This window comes from Halichoerus grypus, chromosome 2 (genome assembly GCF_964656455.1).
Source record: "Halichoerus grypus chromosome 2, mHalGry1.hap1.1, whole genome shotgun sequence".
In the NCBI taxonomy this organism is placed as follows: domain Eukaryota; kingdom Metazoa; phylum Chordata; class Mammalia; order Carnivora; family Phocidae; genus Halichoerus; species Halichoerus grypus.
Window position 1 is genome coordinate 186,394,120 of NC_135713.1, and position 19,087 is coordinate 186,413,206.

The window sequence follows — 19,087 nt, forward strand, 5'->3', positions numbered from 1 at the left end:
TATGTTCCTTATGCTGTACCTCTAATCCCCGATTTACTCATTCCATAACTGGAAGCCTGTAACTCCCACTCACTTTCACCCATTTTGCCCATCCCCCAGCCGCCAGTCTACTACTACTATTTTGATCCCTGAACTTTGAAGGTAATCTGCTAGTCTTCCCTCCTTCCTCCCAACCCCCTGCCCTTGGGAAGAAACTCTTTGAGAGCCTCACTTTATTCATTCATTCGAGACCAAGTGTCAACAGGGGCAGGGGCAGAGGGAGAAGGAGAGAGAGAATCCCAAGCAGACTCTACACTGAGTGTGGAGCCCGATGACAGGCTCGATCCCACGACCCTGAGATCATGTCCTGAAATGAAATTAAGAGTCAGATACTTAACTGACTGAGCCACCCAGCCTTTCAAGAGCCTCACTTTTATCCCCCAAAGTTCTAAAATTTGCTTTGGTATGGGATTTTTTCCATTTATTGAGTTAGCCCCTGTTAGTGGTGTACCTTTTCTTTCTTTTTTTCTTTTTAGTGGTGTACCTTTTCAAATTGAAGGTTCCAATCACCTCTGTTGAAAGAAATGTTCTTCTTTTGTATCTTTAATAATTTTCTCTTCTCATTTTCTCTGTCCTCTCTTTTACTAGATGAATGTTGGTTCTGCTAGATTGGTACTCAAATTTTCATGCCATGTGTAAGATTTCTCTATTTCATCTTCCAAAAGTCCTATTAGGTTTTTTATTTCTATTGTATTATAATTTCCAAAAGTTTTCTTGCTCTAATTCTTTCTGTTTGATAATGTTCTGTCCTGTTCTTGTTTTTAAGAGAGAGCGAGCATACAAGCGGTAGGGGGAGGGGCATAGGGCGAGGAAGAATCTTAAGTGTGGAGCCCAGGCTGGGCTCCATCTCATGACCCTGAGATCATCACCTGAGCAGAAATCAAGAGTCGGACACTTAACCAACTAAGCCACCTAGGCTCCCCTGTCCTGTTCTTGTTTAATGAATGTGATATTAACAATATTTCTAAGGGTATTAATTTGTTTTGTGGGGTTTTTTTTTTTTGAGACTTTCTTTTCATTTATCTTTGCTTTTAACAAGTTCTTATATTTCTATTACTGTTTGGCTTTTTACTCTATCTTTCATAGTAGAAGTTTAATCAAATCTCTGGTAATTGTTGCCCCAGTGACTTTGGGCTTGACCATGCTATTTGCTTTGGCCAATAAAATGTGAATGGACATCAAGTATACTACCATCCATGCAGAAACCTGAAATGTGTATTTGTAGTTTGTCTCTGTCCCCATCCCTGAGCTTCTGCCCTCTGCCATGGGAGAGAACAGCATGCTGCTGACAGTAGCTGCCCACTACAGGTCCTGGAATGAGAAGAGCTGTGAGCTGTGAGCTGAGCAGAGCTCTTAAGCAAAGGCGGAGATATGGCTGCAGGAGTCCTCAGGGCCAGGTGTGAGCAGAACAGGCAAAAACTGGTATATCAGTAATTGCTGTTTTCATATTTCTCATGGCTAGGAAGCCAAATATCTTTTCACATGTTTTAGTCATTTGCATTTTCTTTCATACAAATTACCTGTTACTTTTTTTTTAACTTTTTATTTTAATTCCAGTTAGTTAACAGTGTTATATTAGTTTCAGGTGTACAATATATCAATTCGACACTTTCGTACATCACCTGGTGTTCATCATGACAAGTGCACTCCACTTGTTGCTTTTCAACAGGTCATTAATCAAAGTCTTAGTGCTTTACCAATTGATTTGTATACAATTTCTTACACTACATTAAGCTCAGAAAGTCTTTTTTCTTTGTGCTTTTATACCTAATAATAGAATCTGGATTATTATCATTTTTTTTTTTTAAGATTTTTTATTTATTTGACAGAGAGACAGCCAGAGAGGGAACACAAGCAGGGGGAGCGGGAGAGGGAGAAGCAGGCTTCCCGTGGAGCAGGGAGCCCAATGCGGGGCTCGATCCCAGGGACCCTGGGATCATGACCTGAGCCGAAGGCAGACACTTAACGACTGAGCCACCCAGGTGCCCCATTATTATTATTTTTTTAAGTAGGTGCCACACCCAGCATGGAGCCCAGGCCCGGGCTTGAAAACCCACGACCCTGAGATTAAGACCTGAGCTGAACTACTGGGTATTTACCCCAAAGATACAAAAGTAGGGACCCAAAAGGGTACGTGCACCCCGATGTTTATAGCAGCAATGTCCACAATAGCCAAACTGTGGAAAGAGCCAAGATGTCCATCAACAGATGAATGGATAAAGAAGATGTGGTATATATATACAATGGAATATTATGCAGCCATCAAAAGGAATGAGATCTTGCCATTTGCAACGACGTGGATGGAACTGGAGGGTATTATGCTGAGCGAAATAAGTCAAACAGAGAAAGACATGTATCATATGACCTCACTGATATGAGGAATTCTTAATCTCAGGAAACAAACTGAGGGTTGCTGGAGTGGGGGGTGGGGTGGGAGGGATGGGGTGACTGGGTGATGGGACACTGGGGAGGGTATGTGCTCTGGTAAGCGCTGTGAAATGTGCAAGACTGTTGAATCTCAGATCTGTACCTCTGAAAAAAATAATGCAATATATGTTAAGAAAGAAAAAAAGAAGAAGAATGTAGCAGGTGGGGAAGAATGAAGGGGGGGAAATCGGAGGGGGAGAAGAACTATGAGAGACAATGGACTCTGAAAAACAAACTGAGGGTTCTAGAGGGGAGGGGGATGGGAGGATGGGTTAGCCTGGTGATGGGTATTGAGGAGGGCATGTTCTGCATGGAGCACTGGGTGTTATGCACAAACAATGAATCATGGAACACTATATCTAAAACTAATGATGTAATGTATGGGGATTAACATAACAATAAAAAAATTAAAAAAAAAAAAAAAAAAGACCTGAGCTGAGATCAAGAGTGGACACTTAACCATTACTGAGCCAACTTAGGCACCCCTACCTAATAATAGTATTATATCAACAAATCTTTCCTTCCATGCCCACGCTGTACTTTTATACATCAAAATCAAGTGTGGGACATTCATCTCAGAGATGTGGACTCAATTACTGGAAGATGGAGCTGGGTAACTGTATTTTTAAAAAGCTGAGACTGAAAAGGTGAAAAACAATGCATTATGTTCTAGGGTAGAATGATCATTAGTTTTGGTCTTCTTTTGTCCTGGTGGCCCAAAAGCTGCAATGAACCTCTTTCAAAAGTTCTGTCTTAATATTTAATCTGCTTAAAATTAGGAAAAAAAAATGGCATACAACAAATTTCTTTGGAAGAAATAAGATGTCACTATTCATCATGGGATTTTACAAAAGCCATGACTCTTACCTGTTTGGAGAGTACTAGGAAAAGACAAGGTGACTTTTTCATCTTCATTCTGATAGTTAAATCCTGTAGCATGTATTTCTGGAATGGAAATTAAAAACATTATTTCACAAATCTGACTGGACTAAGACAAAATCCAGACTGCAGCAATTAACATTTTTAAGAGGAAAATCTCTACTAAAACTAAATATTCTTTTTTTTCCTTAAGATTTTATTTATTTGACAGAGAGAGAGGGAGAGAGCCCAAGCAGGAGGAGCAGCAGAGGGACAGAGAGAAGAGGCTCTCCACTGAGCAGGGAGCCCGATGCAGGGCTCGATCCCAGGACCCTGGGATCATGACCCGAGCCGAAGGCAGACGTTTAACGACTTAGCCACCCAGGCGCCGCCCCTCTTTTTTTAAGTAAGCTCCAAGCCCAACTTGGGGCTTGAACTCAAGACCCTGAGATCAAGAGTCACATGCTCTATCAATTAAGCCAGCTAGGTGCCCCTAAAACTAAATATTCTTAATAAATTTTCTATTAACAAAAGTGTCATTTCAGACTATCCTATTTTAGTTCACATCCCAAATTAAATATGCTCCTGAAACACAATTATATATCTTGTATTAATTCACAAAACTTTTTTTTCGCCACAAAACTTTTTTTAAAAAAGATTTTAATTATTTATCTGACAGAGACACAGCGAGAGAGGGAACACAAGCAGGGGGAGTGGGAGAGGGAGAAGCAGACTTCCTGCAGAGCAGGGAGCCTGATGTGGGGCTCGATCCCAGGACCCTGAGATCATGACCTGAGCCAAAGGCAGACACTTAAACAACTGAGCCACCCAGGCGCTCCCTGAATTGTACACTTTAAATGAATGAATTGTATGGTATATGAATTGTATCTCAATGAAACTGTTATTAAGAAAGGTAGCTTTATTAGTCATGGACTTAAATTTGATATAGGTAATGGTGATTCAGATTTAATAACATTCTATGAGCCAGGCAAGATGCCCACAATTCATTTCTTTTTATGAATCACCCTAAGATCGAATTTTCAATGTTTCTAATATCATTATGGTTCAAACACCTTTATAAAGCTAGATCTTTACAAAACCAATAAGAAGCTATAATCTCAGATTTTAAAAGAACTTTAATCAAGTATTCCTCATTTTACAGATGAAGAAAATGAGATATATAAAGTTAATGATTTGCCTAAGTTCACGTAGCTGGACTAGAATTCAGTTCCCTTCCTATTCCAAAATTCTTTCTACTATCATAAACTAATTCCTATAAATTTGAAAAGAAACTTACAACTTGGCATATATACAATACGATGAAATCACTACTGAAACAATGACTTTTGCTGGTAATAACTCAAGATTTGCTCAAACTTGATTCCCACATATAGAATCATACTTAAGCCTACAGGGAAGCCAAGAATCACCTTAATGCTTAAGAATGTACTTTTCTGACAAAAATATAAAACAGCATTATGGTCTATGATCAAAGACCATCTCCATAAAGGATTATTAAAACTTGTTTTTATAAATGCACAAAAAAGCTTCAAATTGGTAATGAAGATAAAAAACAAAAGAATAGCAGGGTTTTTTAAATTTTTTTTTTTTAAGATTTTATTTATTTGAGAGAGAGAGAGTACAGAGGGAGAGTGAGGGGGAGAAGCAGACTCCCTGCTGAGCAGAGAGCCCAATGTGGGACTCAATCCCAGGACCCCAAGATCGTGACCTGAGCCAAAGGCAGATGCTTAACCAACTGAGCCATCCAGGTGCCCCTATTTTTATTTTATTATTATTATTTTTTTAAGTAGGCTACATGCCCAATGTAGGTCTTGAACTCACGACCCTGAGATCAAGAGTCACATGTGGTGTCCCTGGGTGGCTCAGTCTGTTAAGCGTCTGACTCTTGATTTTGGCTCAGGCCATGATGTTGGGGTTGTGAGATCGAGCCCTGCCTCAAGCCCTGCATCAGGCTCCATGTTCAGCACAGACTCTACCTGGGATTCTTTCTCTCCCTCTCCCCCTGCTCACGCACACATGCATACTCTCTAAATAAATAAATAAAAATCTTAAAAAAAATAAAAGAGTCACATGGTCCCCCGAGTGAGCCAGGTGCTCCAAGAATAGCAGTTTTTAAATTGAAACAATCAAGTATTGTATTGCTAGATTCCATTCTAGCACATGCTTCCAAATACGCATATCAACTCTATTACATGTATACAAAAAAACAGTAAAATTTCCTCTAAAATTCTTTCTTAGAAAAGAGGGTAGTAATCATACATTTGAATTCTTTATTTTTTTTTAATTTATTTATTTGAGAGAGAGAGAGCACGTGTGTGCACCTGAGCAGGGAGAGGGACAGAGGTGGAGGAATAGGATCAAGCAGATTCTGTGCTGAGCACAGAGCCCAACTCAGGGTTTGATCCCATGACCAGGAGATCATGACCTGAGCCAAAACCAAGAGTCAGACACTTAATCGACTCAGCCACTCAGGTGCCCCATAATCATATATTTGAATTTCTTAAAAAGTCTCTTGTATTATGGGACACTCTTCCAATTACTTTATATTGAACAACATACTACTTGACAAACATACATCAGACTTTAAAATAACGTTGGTCAATTGTAGCTTTGGATATTCTGTAAATGGCACCACTATTTATCCAGTGGCTCAAACCAGAAATACAGAATCATCCGAACTGCTTCCCTCCACGACTGTCTCTCACAACACATTCCAAATAAGCAAATTCAGTAGCCTGTATCTTTAACTCCAGATTTTTCAATGCCCCCATCACTACAACCCCAGTCCAATGTACAATTATTTCTCTCCTAGACCACCACAGTAGCCTCTTAACTAGTCTGTTTCCACTCTTGCTGCTTTATAATGTATTCTTCACACAGCAGCCAGGGTAGTCAGTGAGATCAAAGCCTTTAATGGAGTCTCAAAATATTCAGAATGAAATTCTGCTTGAGGTTGCTAAATATTTCTTAGAGAAGACCAAAAAAGCACTAACCATAAAAGAAAAAAATTTGATAGATCAGATTTCATTAATATTTAAACCTTGTGATTATCAAAAGACATTGTGAAGAAAATGAATAGGCAAACCACAGACTAAGAGAAAATATTTTACAGAGAATATACCTAAAAACTATTAAAATATGGGCAGAATACTCAATTTCACAAAGGAAAATACATCAATGGCCAAAAACCAAACAAAAAATGCCCAACATCATTTGTCATCAGGGAAATGCAAATTAAAACCACAATGACATACTGCCACATACCCACAAGAATGGATAAATCTAAAAGGACTAAAAACAAAAACGTTATCGAGGATACAGAATACCTACAACTCATTTTGCTGCCAGTGCCTTTGTTGTTCCTCAAACTCTGCAGGCATTCTCCAACCTCAGGGTTTCTACAGCTGCTTCGAAGTTTCTTTCCTCAAATATCTACACATTTTATGTCAATCACTTATTTAGAGATGTTTCATCACCTTAAAGAACAATCCTAACTCCAAATCCTCTTACTGTGATTTTTGAGCACTTGCCACAACTTTACATATTTGCTATTGTCTGTCTTTCCAAATCAAATATATGTATCTGGAATGTTGATTCTTGGTTTTGTCCTCTACCTCCAATGCTAGAATGGTTTCTGGCACATAATATGTTTGGCCAAATATTAGCAGAATAAATGAATCACTTCAAAAAGCAATACACTAAGTGACTGTGTCATGGAGAGCATCAATACTGCCCATATTAGATGTATTAACAAAATACCACCTTTACTAATGTTATATAAATAGGGACTTATGGCTAGGGATAAAATTTCCAGCCACAACAGAGTACATAGAGTCAAAAATGGATCTATCTCAAATACTTTAGAAGATACTATTTGCTGTTGGAACTATTAGATTGTTCAAAGAGTGGAAAGCCGTTTATATAGTAAAGATATGTATGAAAAGTCTAAATAAATAGGCTTCATTGAAGTAGAAAAGAAAAAGCTATACTTCCAAATTAATGTTTATATTAGTCTAATACTAACATATCAATGTTTTATATAACATTATTTAAAATGCATATATGTAAATTAAGCATTATAAGTAGACACTTTACTATATCACTAAGAAATGATAAAATCAAACTTGACCAAAAAACCCCTTTTTGGTTTTTTTTTTTTTAAGATTTTATTTATTTATTTGACAGAGAGAGAGCACAAGTAGGCAGAGCGGCAGGCAGAGGGAGAGGGAGAAGCAGGCTCTCCGCTGAGCAGAGAGCCGGACGTGGGGCTCGATCCCAGGACCCAGGATCACGACCTGAGCCGAAGGCAGCCGCCTAACCGACTAAGCCACCCAGGCGCCCCCAAAAAACCCCTTTTTAAAAAAAAATAATGTCTACGTGCAATGTGGTGCTCAAACCCACAACCCCAAGATCAAGAATCACATGCTTTACCAACTGAGCCAGCCAGGCAGCTTGACCAAGAAACTTTTAAAAAATATTTTTTTATTTTTGGGGTGCCTGGGTGGCTGTCAGGGTCCTAGAATGGAGCCCCATGTTGGGCTTTGCACTCAGCTGGGAGTCTGCTTAAGGATTCTCTCTCCCTCTCCCTGCCCCTCCCCCCACTCTCTCTCTGTAAAATAAATAAATAAATCTTTAAAAAATATTATTTTTTAAAAATTTATTTAAAAAAAAATATTTAAAAATATTGGTGTGCCTGCATGACTCAGTCAGTTAAGCGTCTGCCTTCAGCTCAGGTCTTGGGATCCCAGGGTCGTGGGACCGAGCCCCGCATCGGGCTCCCTGCTCAGCAGGAAGCCTGCTTCTCCCTCTCCCACTCCCCCTGCTTGTGTTCCCTCTCTCACCAAGTCTCTGTCAAATAAATAAATAAAATCTTAAAAAAAAAAAAAAAAATATATATATATATATATATATATATTTTAGGGAGGAGCACCTGGGTGGCTCAGTTGGTTAAGCGTCTGCCCTCAGTTCAGGTCATAATCCCAAAGTCCCAGGATGGAGCCCTGCATCAGGATCCCTGCTCAGTGGGGAGTCCGTTTCTCCCTCTGCCCCTCCCCCCACACATGCTCTCTCTTTCTCTCTCTCTCTCTCTCAAATAAATAAATAAAATCTTCAAAATACATATATTTAGGGAATGCCTGGGTAGCTCAGTTGGTTAAGCATCTGCCTTGGGCTCAGGTCATGATCCCAGGGTCCTGGGATCAAGTCCCACATAGGGCTTCTCGCTCAGCGAGGAGCCTGCTTCTCCCTCTGACTGCCGCTCCCCCTGCTTGTGCTCTCTCTCTCTCTCTGACAAATAAGTAAATAAAATCTTTTAAAAAAAATACTTTTTAAATGAGATAATAGGAGAATATATGGTTATTCAACAATCTGAGTCTCTGTTTTCACAGCTATAAAATTAAAATCATTATCTACTTCTTAGTCATTTGAAGATTATACAACATTCTCTATGTAAAATGCTTAGCACAGTGTCTGGTCATGACTATTATAAAATAATACTCTTTTCTAGATAATGTATCTAACACAATTCTTTATTAATTCAACTGCAACTAATTCATTATAGATGTATAAATAACGACCCTTGCTGAAATTATTTATGGAGTGCTACATTTCAGAAAAAATTCTTTTAAATATAATTCGCATTTTCAAATTTATGGATATAAATACACATATTTGGGTATAAGCATGAGTGTGTATGTTAGTAGTACACCAAACAGAAGCAAAATTTGAATGTAACCAAAGTATGTATAAATTTGTGACAAGAAAAATCTTACACTCAAAACTACAGCAGATTCACTTTGATAATAAAAGTTTACTCATGACAATACAGACCTACAAATTTCATAACAAGATAGACCTATAAATTGAGTTTTAAATGTCTTGTTTTTAAAAAGTAATTAAGATATAATTTTGACTATAAGTAAATAAAACTATGTCCTATGTATACAGCATGCTATCATTTGTGAGCACACACACACACACACTATACATATGTACATGCATAAATATATACATGTCTGTGAATGCATATAACATCTGAGAAAGGATACATATGAAACTGGTAACTTTATCTCCCTTACGGAGGGAAGAAAGGAGGCTTAATTTGTACTGTATACCACTGATACCCTTTGAATTTGACCTTGCGTATATATTAACTATGAAAACTTTTTAAATGTTAAAAAATCTTTTTAAAGATACTTCTTTTGAGATCCTGGCCAAACTGTTATAGTAAGCCTATTTATCAAATAAATCGAATGAATATGTATTCCAATTCTGGGTTTTCTGAGTGTGGTTTATTGACAAGGAGGCACTCTTGCCTATGTCTCTAGGATTTGGACTAGCCATAATTAAAAAACATACTCTTCCTTAGAGAACACTGAAGGTGAGGTGGCTCATTTTATTTGTAAAATTGGCCAGTCTTTCCAGAAACGTAACAGTCCTTGATGTGCAAAATGTTCTAACTATAACAAAAAGAAGGCAAGCACTCTTAATCATTGTACCATTTAGGCCCCGTTCAAATTTCAGAACCGCTCTCACATGCATTCTTCCAGACTATAGTTTGTTTTCTGTTCAACATTTGTGCAAGCATGCTATGTGGTCCAGTAGATTTCTTTTAAATTACCCTACTCCTTTCCACAAACAATGTCTGGGTCCTCAGGCAACAAATGCTTCAGCTTCCCTGGCCCCTTCAGGCATCTGCCTTACTTACTCACTGTCATTATGCCCATCTCTGCTGACCTTTCGTAGTTTATCACTTTATATGTTAATTGTGGTTCTTCTCTTCTGCCAAAACAGGCCTCAAGAGGGATATAATACCTTTTTTTGTTGTTACAGCACAACTTGTATATTTCAAATGGAAAAAAAATTAGTGTCATTTACAGTACTTTAACATAAATTGCCTTTGAATGGGAGCTTTCTTTCCAGTACTCTGAGGTCTACAAAATGTATCTAGAAAATTTACTACTGTGGAAAATGAAGACTGCTTAAATCAAATTTTAAGGCTATGGTTCTTCTTTTTGATTAACTGCTGTAACATTGTCCCTCCAGCAGCTGAGGGAGTTTCTGGTTTTCTTTAGACGTGAGGTGCCGAAACTCTTGCAAGACAACTTTGATGCTATATGAACTCCGCCATTTTCCTAGCACCGATACAGCTCTTCTGTCCACCTCTCCATTAGAACTCTTAACTCCATTCATATTAATTTTTGTTACAAATCTTACAAATGGGGGTGCTTCTGGGTATTTGGATCCACATTTTATTTTAAGGCTGTATATTCAGTTTTCATAACTTGTTTGAGCCCATGGTGGCTGTCAACTTATGTAGCTAATACCTTTTCTTTAATAAGCACATACCTCTATAAGGTGCTTCTGTTATGAAAGCCAATCTGTATTATCAATGAATGACACAATTGGTAATTATAAGGTAACTCCTGCTTTCCTTAATAAAATCTAGCTCAGATTTTCCTAAATGAAAATTTGCTAAATATATTTGTATATGCTAACAATCCTAACATCTCAATTTAATTTTTATTCAATTAGTACTATGCTACATATAGCAGTAATTATAAAAAATAAAGAATAAATAAAACGTTATTTCCTTCCTGTGAACCACAAGTCTCCTGTAGGTCTCACTGATTCTCTGATTAATCTCCTACATTCACAATGTGAGCATAAAACATTATTTACATACTGAAGAATCTCATGTTTTTCTTCATTTAAAATAGTATTAGTAGTCATAAAAATCAAATCTATTTTAACTCAACACCCAAAAAACAATCTAATTCAATAATGGGCAGGAGACATGAATAGACATTTCTCCAAAGAAGACATACAGATGGCCAACAGACACATGAAAAGATGCTTAATATCACTTATCAGCAGGGAAATACAAATCAAAAGTACAATGAGACATCACCCAAAACCAGTCAGAATGGCTAAAATCAAAAACACAAGAAACAAGCATTGGTGAGGATGTAGAGAAAAAGGAATCTTCGTGTACTGTTGGTGGGAATGCAAAGTGGTATAGCCACTGCTGAAGACAGTATGGAGGTTCCTCAACAAGTTAAAAATAGAATTACCATATGATCTAGTAATTGCACTACTGAGTATTTATCCCCAAAATACAAAAACACAAATTTAAAGGGATACACACACCCCTATATTTATTGCCCCATTATTACAGTAGTCAAATTATGGAAGTAGCTCAAGTATTCATCAATAGATGAATGAATAAAGAAAACATTATTCAGGGCGCCTGGGTGGCTCAGTTGGTTGAGCGACTGCCTTCGGCTCAGGTCATGATCCTGGAGTCCCTGGATCGAGTCCCGCATCGGGCTCCCTGCTCGGCAGGGAGCCTGCTTCACCCTCTGACCCTCCCCCCTCTCATGTGCTCTCTCTCTCTCATTCTCTCTGTCTTAAATAAGTGAATAAAATCTTTAAAAAAAAAAAAAAAGAAAGAAAACATTATTCAGCCATAAAAGAAGAATGAAATCTTGCCATTTGCAACAACACAGATGGTGCTAAAGAGCATAATGTTAAGTGAAGAAACAAAACAAATGAGCAGAGGAAAAAAAGAGAGAGAGAAAAACCAAGAAACTGACTCTTCACTACAGAGAACAAAGTGATGGCTACCAGAAGGGAAGTGGGTGGGGGGGTTGGGTGAAATAGGTGATGGGGATTAAAGAATACACTTTATCATGATGAAATCTTGCTATCTGCAACGATGTAGGTGGAGCTACAGTATTATGCTAAGTGACATAAGTCAATCAGAGAAAGACAATACTCCTATGTGGAATTTAAAAAACAAAACAGGGGCGCCTGGGTGGCTCAGTCGTTAAGCGTCTGCCTTCAGCTCAGGTCATGATCCCAGGGTCCTGGGATCGAGCCCGCATCGGGCTCCCTGTTCCGCGGGAAGCCTGCTTCTCCCTCTCCCTCTTGTGTTCCCTCTCTTGCTGTCTGTCAAATAAATAAAATCTTTAAAAAAATAAATAAACGAACATGGAGAGGGAGAGGAAAACAAAGAAACAGACTTTTTTTTAAAGATTTTATTTCTTTATTTGACAGAGAGAGAGAGCACAAGCAGGGGGAGCAGGAGAGGGAGAAGCTGGCTCCCGCACTGAGCAAGGAGCCCAATGCCGGGCTCAATCCCAGGACCCTGGGATCATGACTTGAGCCGAAGGCAGATGCTTAATCAACTGGGCCACCTACGCACCCCCTAGATTCTTAACTATAAAGAACAAACCGCTGGTTACCAGAGGAGAGCTAGGTGTGGGTATGGGTTAAATAGGTGCTGGGAATTAAGGAGGGCACTTGTTCTGATGAGCACTGGGTGTTGTATGTAAGTGTTGAATCACTAAATTCTACAGCCAAGACTAATATTACACTATATGTTAACTAACTGGAATTTAAATAAAAACTCAAAAAAATTACAATTAAAAAAAAAAGAAAAAAAGCTCTATTTGGAACTCAGAATGTCATTTCTTCCAAGCCACAGCTGTATGTAACAGGCAACCTAGCCCACATAACTCTAGATAACCCACATATGCCTGTATAGTTCAATACTAAATCAAATATGTGATTAAGTTTTATTTTGTTTCATTTATTCAGATGGCAACCTACCTACCATAGTTTCTGTGGTTTTAGATGGCAGTTCATGGTGCAATGAAAAAGAATTCAAAGTTCAACAAAGGCTTGCAATAGCCACCTGCTACCTGGAACATACTTTGTTTCTTCATAAAAACTAAAATAGTTTTGCAGTGGTAAAGAAAACACCATTCTGGAGGAATTACAGCGGAGCCTACAGAGAACATGGAACCAAGAGCTCAGAGAGTTTGAGGGGAGGACTGTTGTTCAAGAAATAATAGCCTAGAGCTGACTCTGTAAGGGTAACGATGGAAGGAGGATGATGGTGGAATAAAATAGCCAGTTTACTGAAAGAAAATAATTGCCAATCTAGAATTTTATAACAAGAATAATCTTCAAAAATGAATGTTAGGGGCACCTGGCTGACTCAGTTGGTACAGCATGAGACTCTTGATCTTGGAGTCATGAATTCAAGTGCCATGTTGGGGAGTAGACTGTACTTAATTTTTTTTTTTAAATGGATGTTATAACACTGGTATACACATCTGTCAAAACTCATTGAACTGCAAGATGGACACCAAAAACTAATACATATTGTATGTGAAATATACTTCAATAAAGTAGGAATTTAAAACGAAGGCCAAAAAATAAGGTAAAGCAAAGATATGCTCTAAGAAGCAAAAACAGAGACTTTGCTGTCAAAAAACAGTACAAAGGGTATTCTTCAAACAGAGAATGATTCTAGAAGGATTGCTGGAATGAACAATGACAAAAATAGCAAACACTTGGGTAAAGCTAAATAAACATTATACTATATAACACAATAATATCTTATGACTTTAAAAAAAGGGGGGGGCCTGGGTGGCTCAGTGGGTTAAGTATCTGCCTTTAGCTCAGATCATGATCCTGGGGTCCTGGGATTGAGACCCAAGTCGGGCTCCTTGCTCAGTGGGGAGTCTACTTCTTCTCCCTTGCCCTTTGCCCCTCCCCCCACTCACGCCCCCCCAAATAAATGAAATCTTTAAAAAATAAAAATAAATTAAATTAAAAATAAAAATAAAAAATATATAGAAGAAAATTAAACTATACCACAACATGTAAATCAGATGGAGATACATGGAGATTACGTGCTCCTAAGATCTTTGTAGTATCCAGGAGAATGGTAAAATGATCGATTAACACTGGATTTTCTGAAGTCAGAGATGGCTGTTATAATTCCTGGGGTACTGACATATATCCAAAAAAAAACAAAAAAAATCGCTTAAAGCACTTCTAATTAAGGGGCGCCTGGGTGGCTCAGTTGGTTAAGCATCAGACTCTTGATTTTGGCTCAGGTCATGATCTTAGGGTTGTGAGACTGAGCCCTGCATCAGACTCTGCACTGGGTGTTGAACCTGCTTAAGATTCTCTCCCTCTCCCTCTGCCCCACCCTTTCTCCCCCTCTCTAAAAAAAAAATAAAAATAAAACAAAAAACCTTTATAATTAAAAGACTATGAGAGGGGGCCTGGGTGGCTCAGTTGGTTGGGCAACTGTCTTCGGCTCAGGTCATGATCCTGGAGTCCCGGGATCGAGTCCCGCGTCGGGCTCCCCGCTCAGCGGGGAGTCTGCTTCTCCCTCTGACCCTCCCCCTCTCGTGCTCTCTCTCTCTCATTCTCTCTCTCAAATAAATAAATAAAATCATAAAAAAAAAGACTATGAGAAAGCATATAAAATATAGATTTAAAGACAAATAACAGCAATTACATTAAATGTAAATGGATTAGATGCTTTATTTAGAAGACAAAGATTTTCAGACTGGAACTAAAACTAAAAAGAGTACAATGAGCTGTTTACATGAGATACACCCAAAACATAATAATTCAGAGAAATTAAAGGTAAAGAATTTGAAAATACGTGACATGCAAACATTAACCAATAATTCATAAAACAAGCAGGAAAAAATCAGTAAAAATGAAGATTTAAACAGAATTAACAAACTTGATTTAGTAAGACATATATAAAACATTACATCCAACAATTGTAAAAGCACACTCTTTTCAAGCACACACAAGCATTTTAAAAATGACCAAATCTTGGGCCATAAAGCAAAAGCAAGTCTTAAATTCCAAATGACTGAAATCATATACAGGTATAACTCATTTTATTGTGCTTCACAGATAATGTTTTTTCTTTATAAATTGAAGGTTTGTGGCAACCCTGTGTCGAACAAGTCTATTGGTGCTATTTTTCCAAGGCATTTGCTCAATTCATGTTTCTGTGTCACATTTTGATAGTTCCCAAAATAGTTTGAACTTTTTCATTATCATTATATTTGTTACAGTGATCTCTGATGTTACCATGGTAATTGTTTTGGGGTACCATGAACTGTGCCCATATAAGACCACAAACTTAATAAAAGTTGTGTATGTTCTGAATGCAGATGTGATGGAAAAAGCAAAAGAACTAGAAGTGGATCCTGAAGATATGACTGAACTACTATAATCTCATGATGAAATGTGAACAGTTGAGGAGCTGCTTCTTACGGGTAAGCAAAGAAAGTGGTTTCTTGAGATGGAACCTACTCCTGGTGAAGATACTTTGAAGACTGTTGAAATAACAACAGAGATTTAGAATATTACATAAACTTCACTAATAAAGCAACAAAAGGATTTGAGAGGACTGACTCCAACTGTGAAAGTTCTACTGTGGGTAAAATGCTATCAAACAGTATCACAAGCTATAAAGAAAGTATTCATAAAAGGAAGAGTCAATCAATGCAACAAACTTCACTGTTCTCTTATTTTAAGAAAATACAACGGGGGCGCCTGGGTGGCTCAGATGGTTAAGCGTCTGCCTTCGGCTCAGGTCATGATCTCAGGGTCCTGGGATCGAGCCCCACATCGGGCTCCCTGCTTGGCGGGGAGCCTGCTTCTCCCTCTCCCTCTACTGTTCTCCCTGTTTGTGCTCTTTCGCTCTCTCTGTCAAATAAATAAATAAAATCTTTAAAAAAAAAAAATAAATAAAATAAAATAAAATAAAATAAAAAAGAAAATACAACGGCTGGGGCGCCTGGGTGGCTCAGTCGGTTAAGGGTCCGACTCTTATTTCAGCTCAGGTCATGATTTCAGGGTTGTAAAATTAGGCCCCACATCAGGCTTCATGCTCACTCTGCCTGAGATTCTCTCTCCCCTTCTCCCTATGCCCCACCCCCTGCTCGCGTTTGCTCTCTCTCTCCAAATAAAATAAATATAATCTTTAAACTAGAAAAGCTCCAGGTACATCTAAATATTCCCTGGATCAGAAATCAGAAAATATTTTGAACTGAATGATAAAGATATTATATATCAAAAAATGTGGAAGCAGATCAGTGGTTGCCTGGAAACAGGGGAGAACAGGAAGAGTGGATCCCAAAGGGGCACGAGGAAACACTGTGGGAGTGATGGATATGTTCATTATCTTGGTTGTATTTACAGATCAAAAAGTATCAAATCATACATTTTAATATATGCAGTTTATTACATGTCAAATATTATATAAACCCTCATAGAGCTATATAAAAAAAGAAAAGAAAAAAAAGAAGAGGAGGTAGAGGAGCTGTAGCACCAGCAGTCACAGTTGCTGCCTGGAGTTTTTTTCCCCAAAACAAACCAGAAAAAGTGTGGGGTGAGCTTAAAGTGGTTTATTTTTTGGAGGAAAATTTATAGGTTTAAATGAATATACTAGGGGCGCCTGGGTGGCTCAGTTGGTTAAGCATCTGCCTTCGGCTCAGGTCATGATCCTGGAGTCCCGGGATCGAGCCCCGCATCAGGCTCCCTGCTCAGTGGGGAGTCTGCTTCTCCCTCTCCCTCTGCTGCTCCCCCTTCTCGTGTTCTCTCTCTCTCTCGTGCTCTCTCAAATAAATATTTAAAAAAATTTTTTTAATGAATATACTATAAAGGAATTAGTAAGCCAATTATTCACCTCAAAAAGTTAAAAGATAACTACAAAACAAACTCGAAGAAAATAGAAGAAAATAGTAAAGAGCAGAAGTTAAGGAAATAGAAAATAAACATTCAACTGACGACTTAAAATCAAAAGTAGGTTCTTTGAAAAGACCAATAAAATTGACAAAGATGTGGGGATTGGGGAGGAAAAAGAGAAGGCACAAATAAATAAAATACAGTTGACCCTGAACGACACAGGTTTGAACTGTACAGGTTGATTTCTACATGGATTTTTTTTTTTTATAAATACAGTACAGTACTCTAAATGTATTTTCTCTTTCTTATGGTTTTCTTTTTTTAATTTATTTTTTATTTATTTTTTTTAAAAGCTTTTATTTATTTATTTGACAGAGAGACACAGCAAGAGAGGGAACACAAGCAGGGGGAGTGGGAGAGGCAGAGGGAGAAGCAGGCTTCCTGAGGAGCAAAGCCCAACACGGGGCTTGATCCCAGGACCCAGGGATCATGACTTGAGCCGAAGGCAGACACAACCGTATGAGCCACCCAGGCGCCCCTCTTTTTTTAATGTATTTTTAACTTTTTCAACTTTATTTTAATTCCAGTATAGTTAACACAGCGTTCTATTAGTTTTACGTGTACAATACAGTGATTCAACAATTCCATACATTTCTCAGTGCTCATCAAGATAAGTGTATTCTTGATCCCCTTTATCTATTTCACCCATCCCCCTACCCACCTCCCCTCTGGTAACCATCTGTTTGTTCTCTATAGTTAAGAGTCTGTTTCTTGGTTCTCTTTTTTCCCCCTTTTTTTTGTTCATTTTGTTTCTTTAGTTCTACGTAAGAGTACAATCATATGTTGTCTTTCTCTGACTGACTTATTTTGCTTAGCATTATACTCTCTAGCTCCATCCATGTTGCAAATGGCAAGAATTCGTTCTTTTTTATGGATGAATAATTTTCCATTGTAGATATATACTAACACCTTCTTTATCCACTCATCTATCGATGGACACTTTTGCTGCTTCCACAATTTGGCTGTTGTAAATAATGCTGCAATAAACATAGGGGTGCATATATCCTTTTGAATTAGTGTTTTCATATTCTTTAGGTAAATACCCAGTAGTGGAATTACTGGATCACATGGTAATTCAATTTTTAATTTTTAAAAAAGATTTATTTATTTATTTTAGAGAGAGTACACAAAGGGGAAGGGCAGAGGGGGAGGGAGAGGAAGAGAATTTCAAGCAGGCTCCCTGCTGAGCGCTCATGAGCTGAGCCAAAATCAAGAGTCTGATGCTGAACCAACTGAGCCACCCAGGCGCCCCTTTATTTTTATTTTTTTTTAGATTTATTTCTATTTTTAATTTTTAAAAAAGATTTTATTTATTTATTTGACAGAGAGAGACACAGCGAGAGAGTGAACACAAGCAGGAGGAGTGGGAGAAGGAGAAGCAGGCTTCCCACTAAGCAGAGAGCTCAATGCGGGGCTCGATTCCAGGACCCCGGGATCATGACCTGAGCAGAAGGCAGATGCTTAACGACTGAGCCACCCAGGCGCCCCTCTACTTTTAATTTTTTGAGGAACCTCCATACTGTTTTTCACAGTGGCTGCACCACACTGCATTCCCACATTATGGTTTTCTTAATAACATTTTCTTTTCTCTAGATTACTTTACTGTAGGAATATAGTATATACATATACCATACAAAATGTCTGTTAACCAACTCTTTAGGTTATCAGTAAGACTTCCAGTAAACAGTATGCTACTGCTAATTAAGTTTTGGGGGAGTCAAGTTATATGCAGACTTCCGACTGCACAGGAGGTCAGTGCCCCAACCGCTGCATTGTTCAAGGGTCAACTATATATAAATGTAATAAATTTATAAAATTATTACTTATGTAAAAAATATATAAAGTAAAAATAAATAAGTAAAATGATATTTTGTTATAAGAGATGTGGTAGCTAAGATCCTTTGTAATGCGAATACGTTGAAACTATTCACAGCAGTTTTCCCAGTGTTCTCTGGCAGCTCCAAATATGAATTACAGGTCTACCAAGATGCTGATTTCCTTGGCCCTTGGGTCAGCCAGATACCACTTGAACAATGAGATATTTCTGCCACCTTCCTCATGTGAGCCTCTTCTTTCCAGTGTACCAAGAAAACATAATCATTTTCTATGAATGTCTTGGGAAGAAAATTAAGAAGCACTGATTTGGAGAATAACTACCGGCTTTGCA

General features: G+C 38.2%; 1 protein-coding gene and 1 pseudogene across 1 annotated transcript in view; both read right to left on the reverse strand.

Annotated features, from left to right (window-relative positions):
• NPEPPS (aminopeptidase puromycin sensitive) overlaps nucleotides 1-19,087 on the reverse strand; it is a 94,581-nt gene that overhangs the window by 42,517 nt on the left and 32,977 nt on the right. The window contains exon 3 of the mRNA XM_078065642.1: nucleotides 3,334-3,411. Within this exon, the coding sequence (XP_077921768.1) occupies nucleotides 3,334-3,411 (78 nt within the window). The remainder of the gene's footprint in view (nucleotides 1-3,333; nucleotides 3,412-19,087) is intronic.
• LOC144381046 (ubiquitin-conjugating enzyme E2 variant 1-like) lies at nucleotides 10,363-12,993 on the reverse strand (annotated as a pseudogene).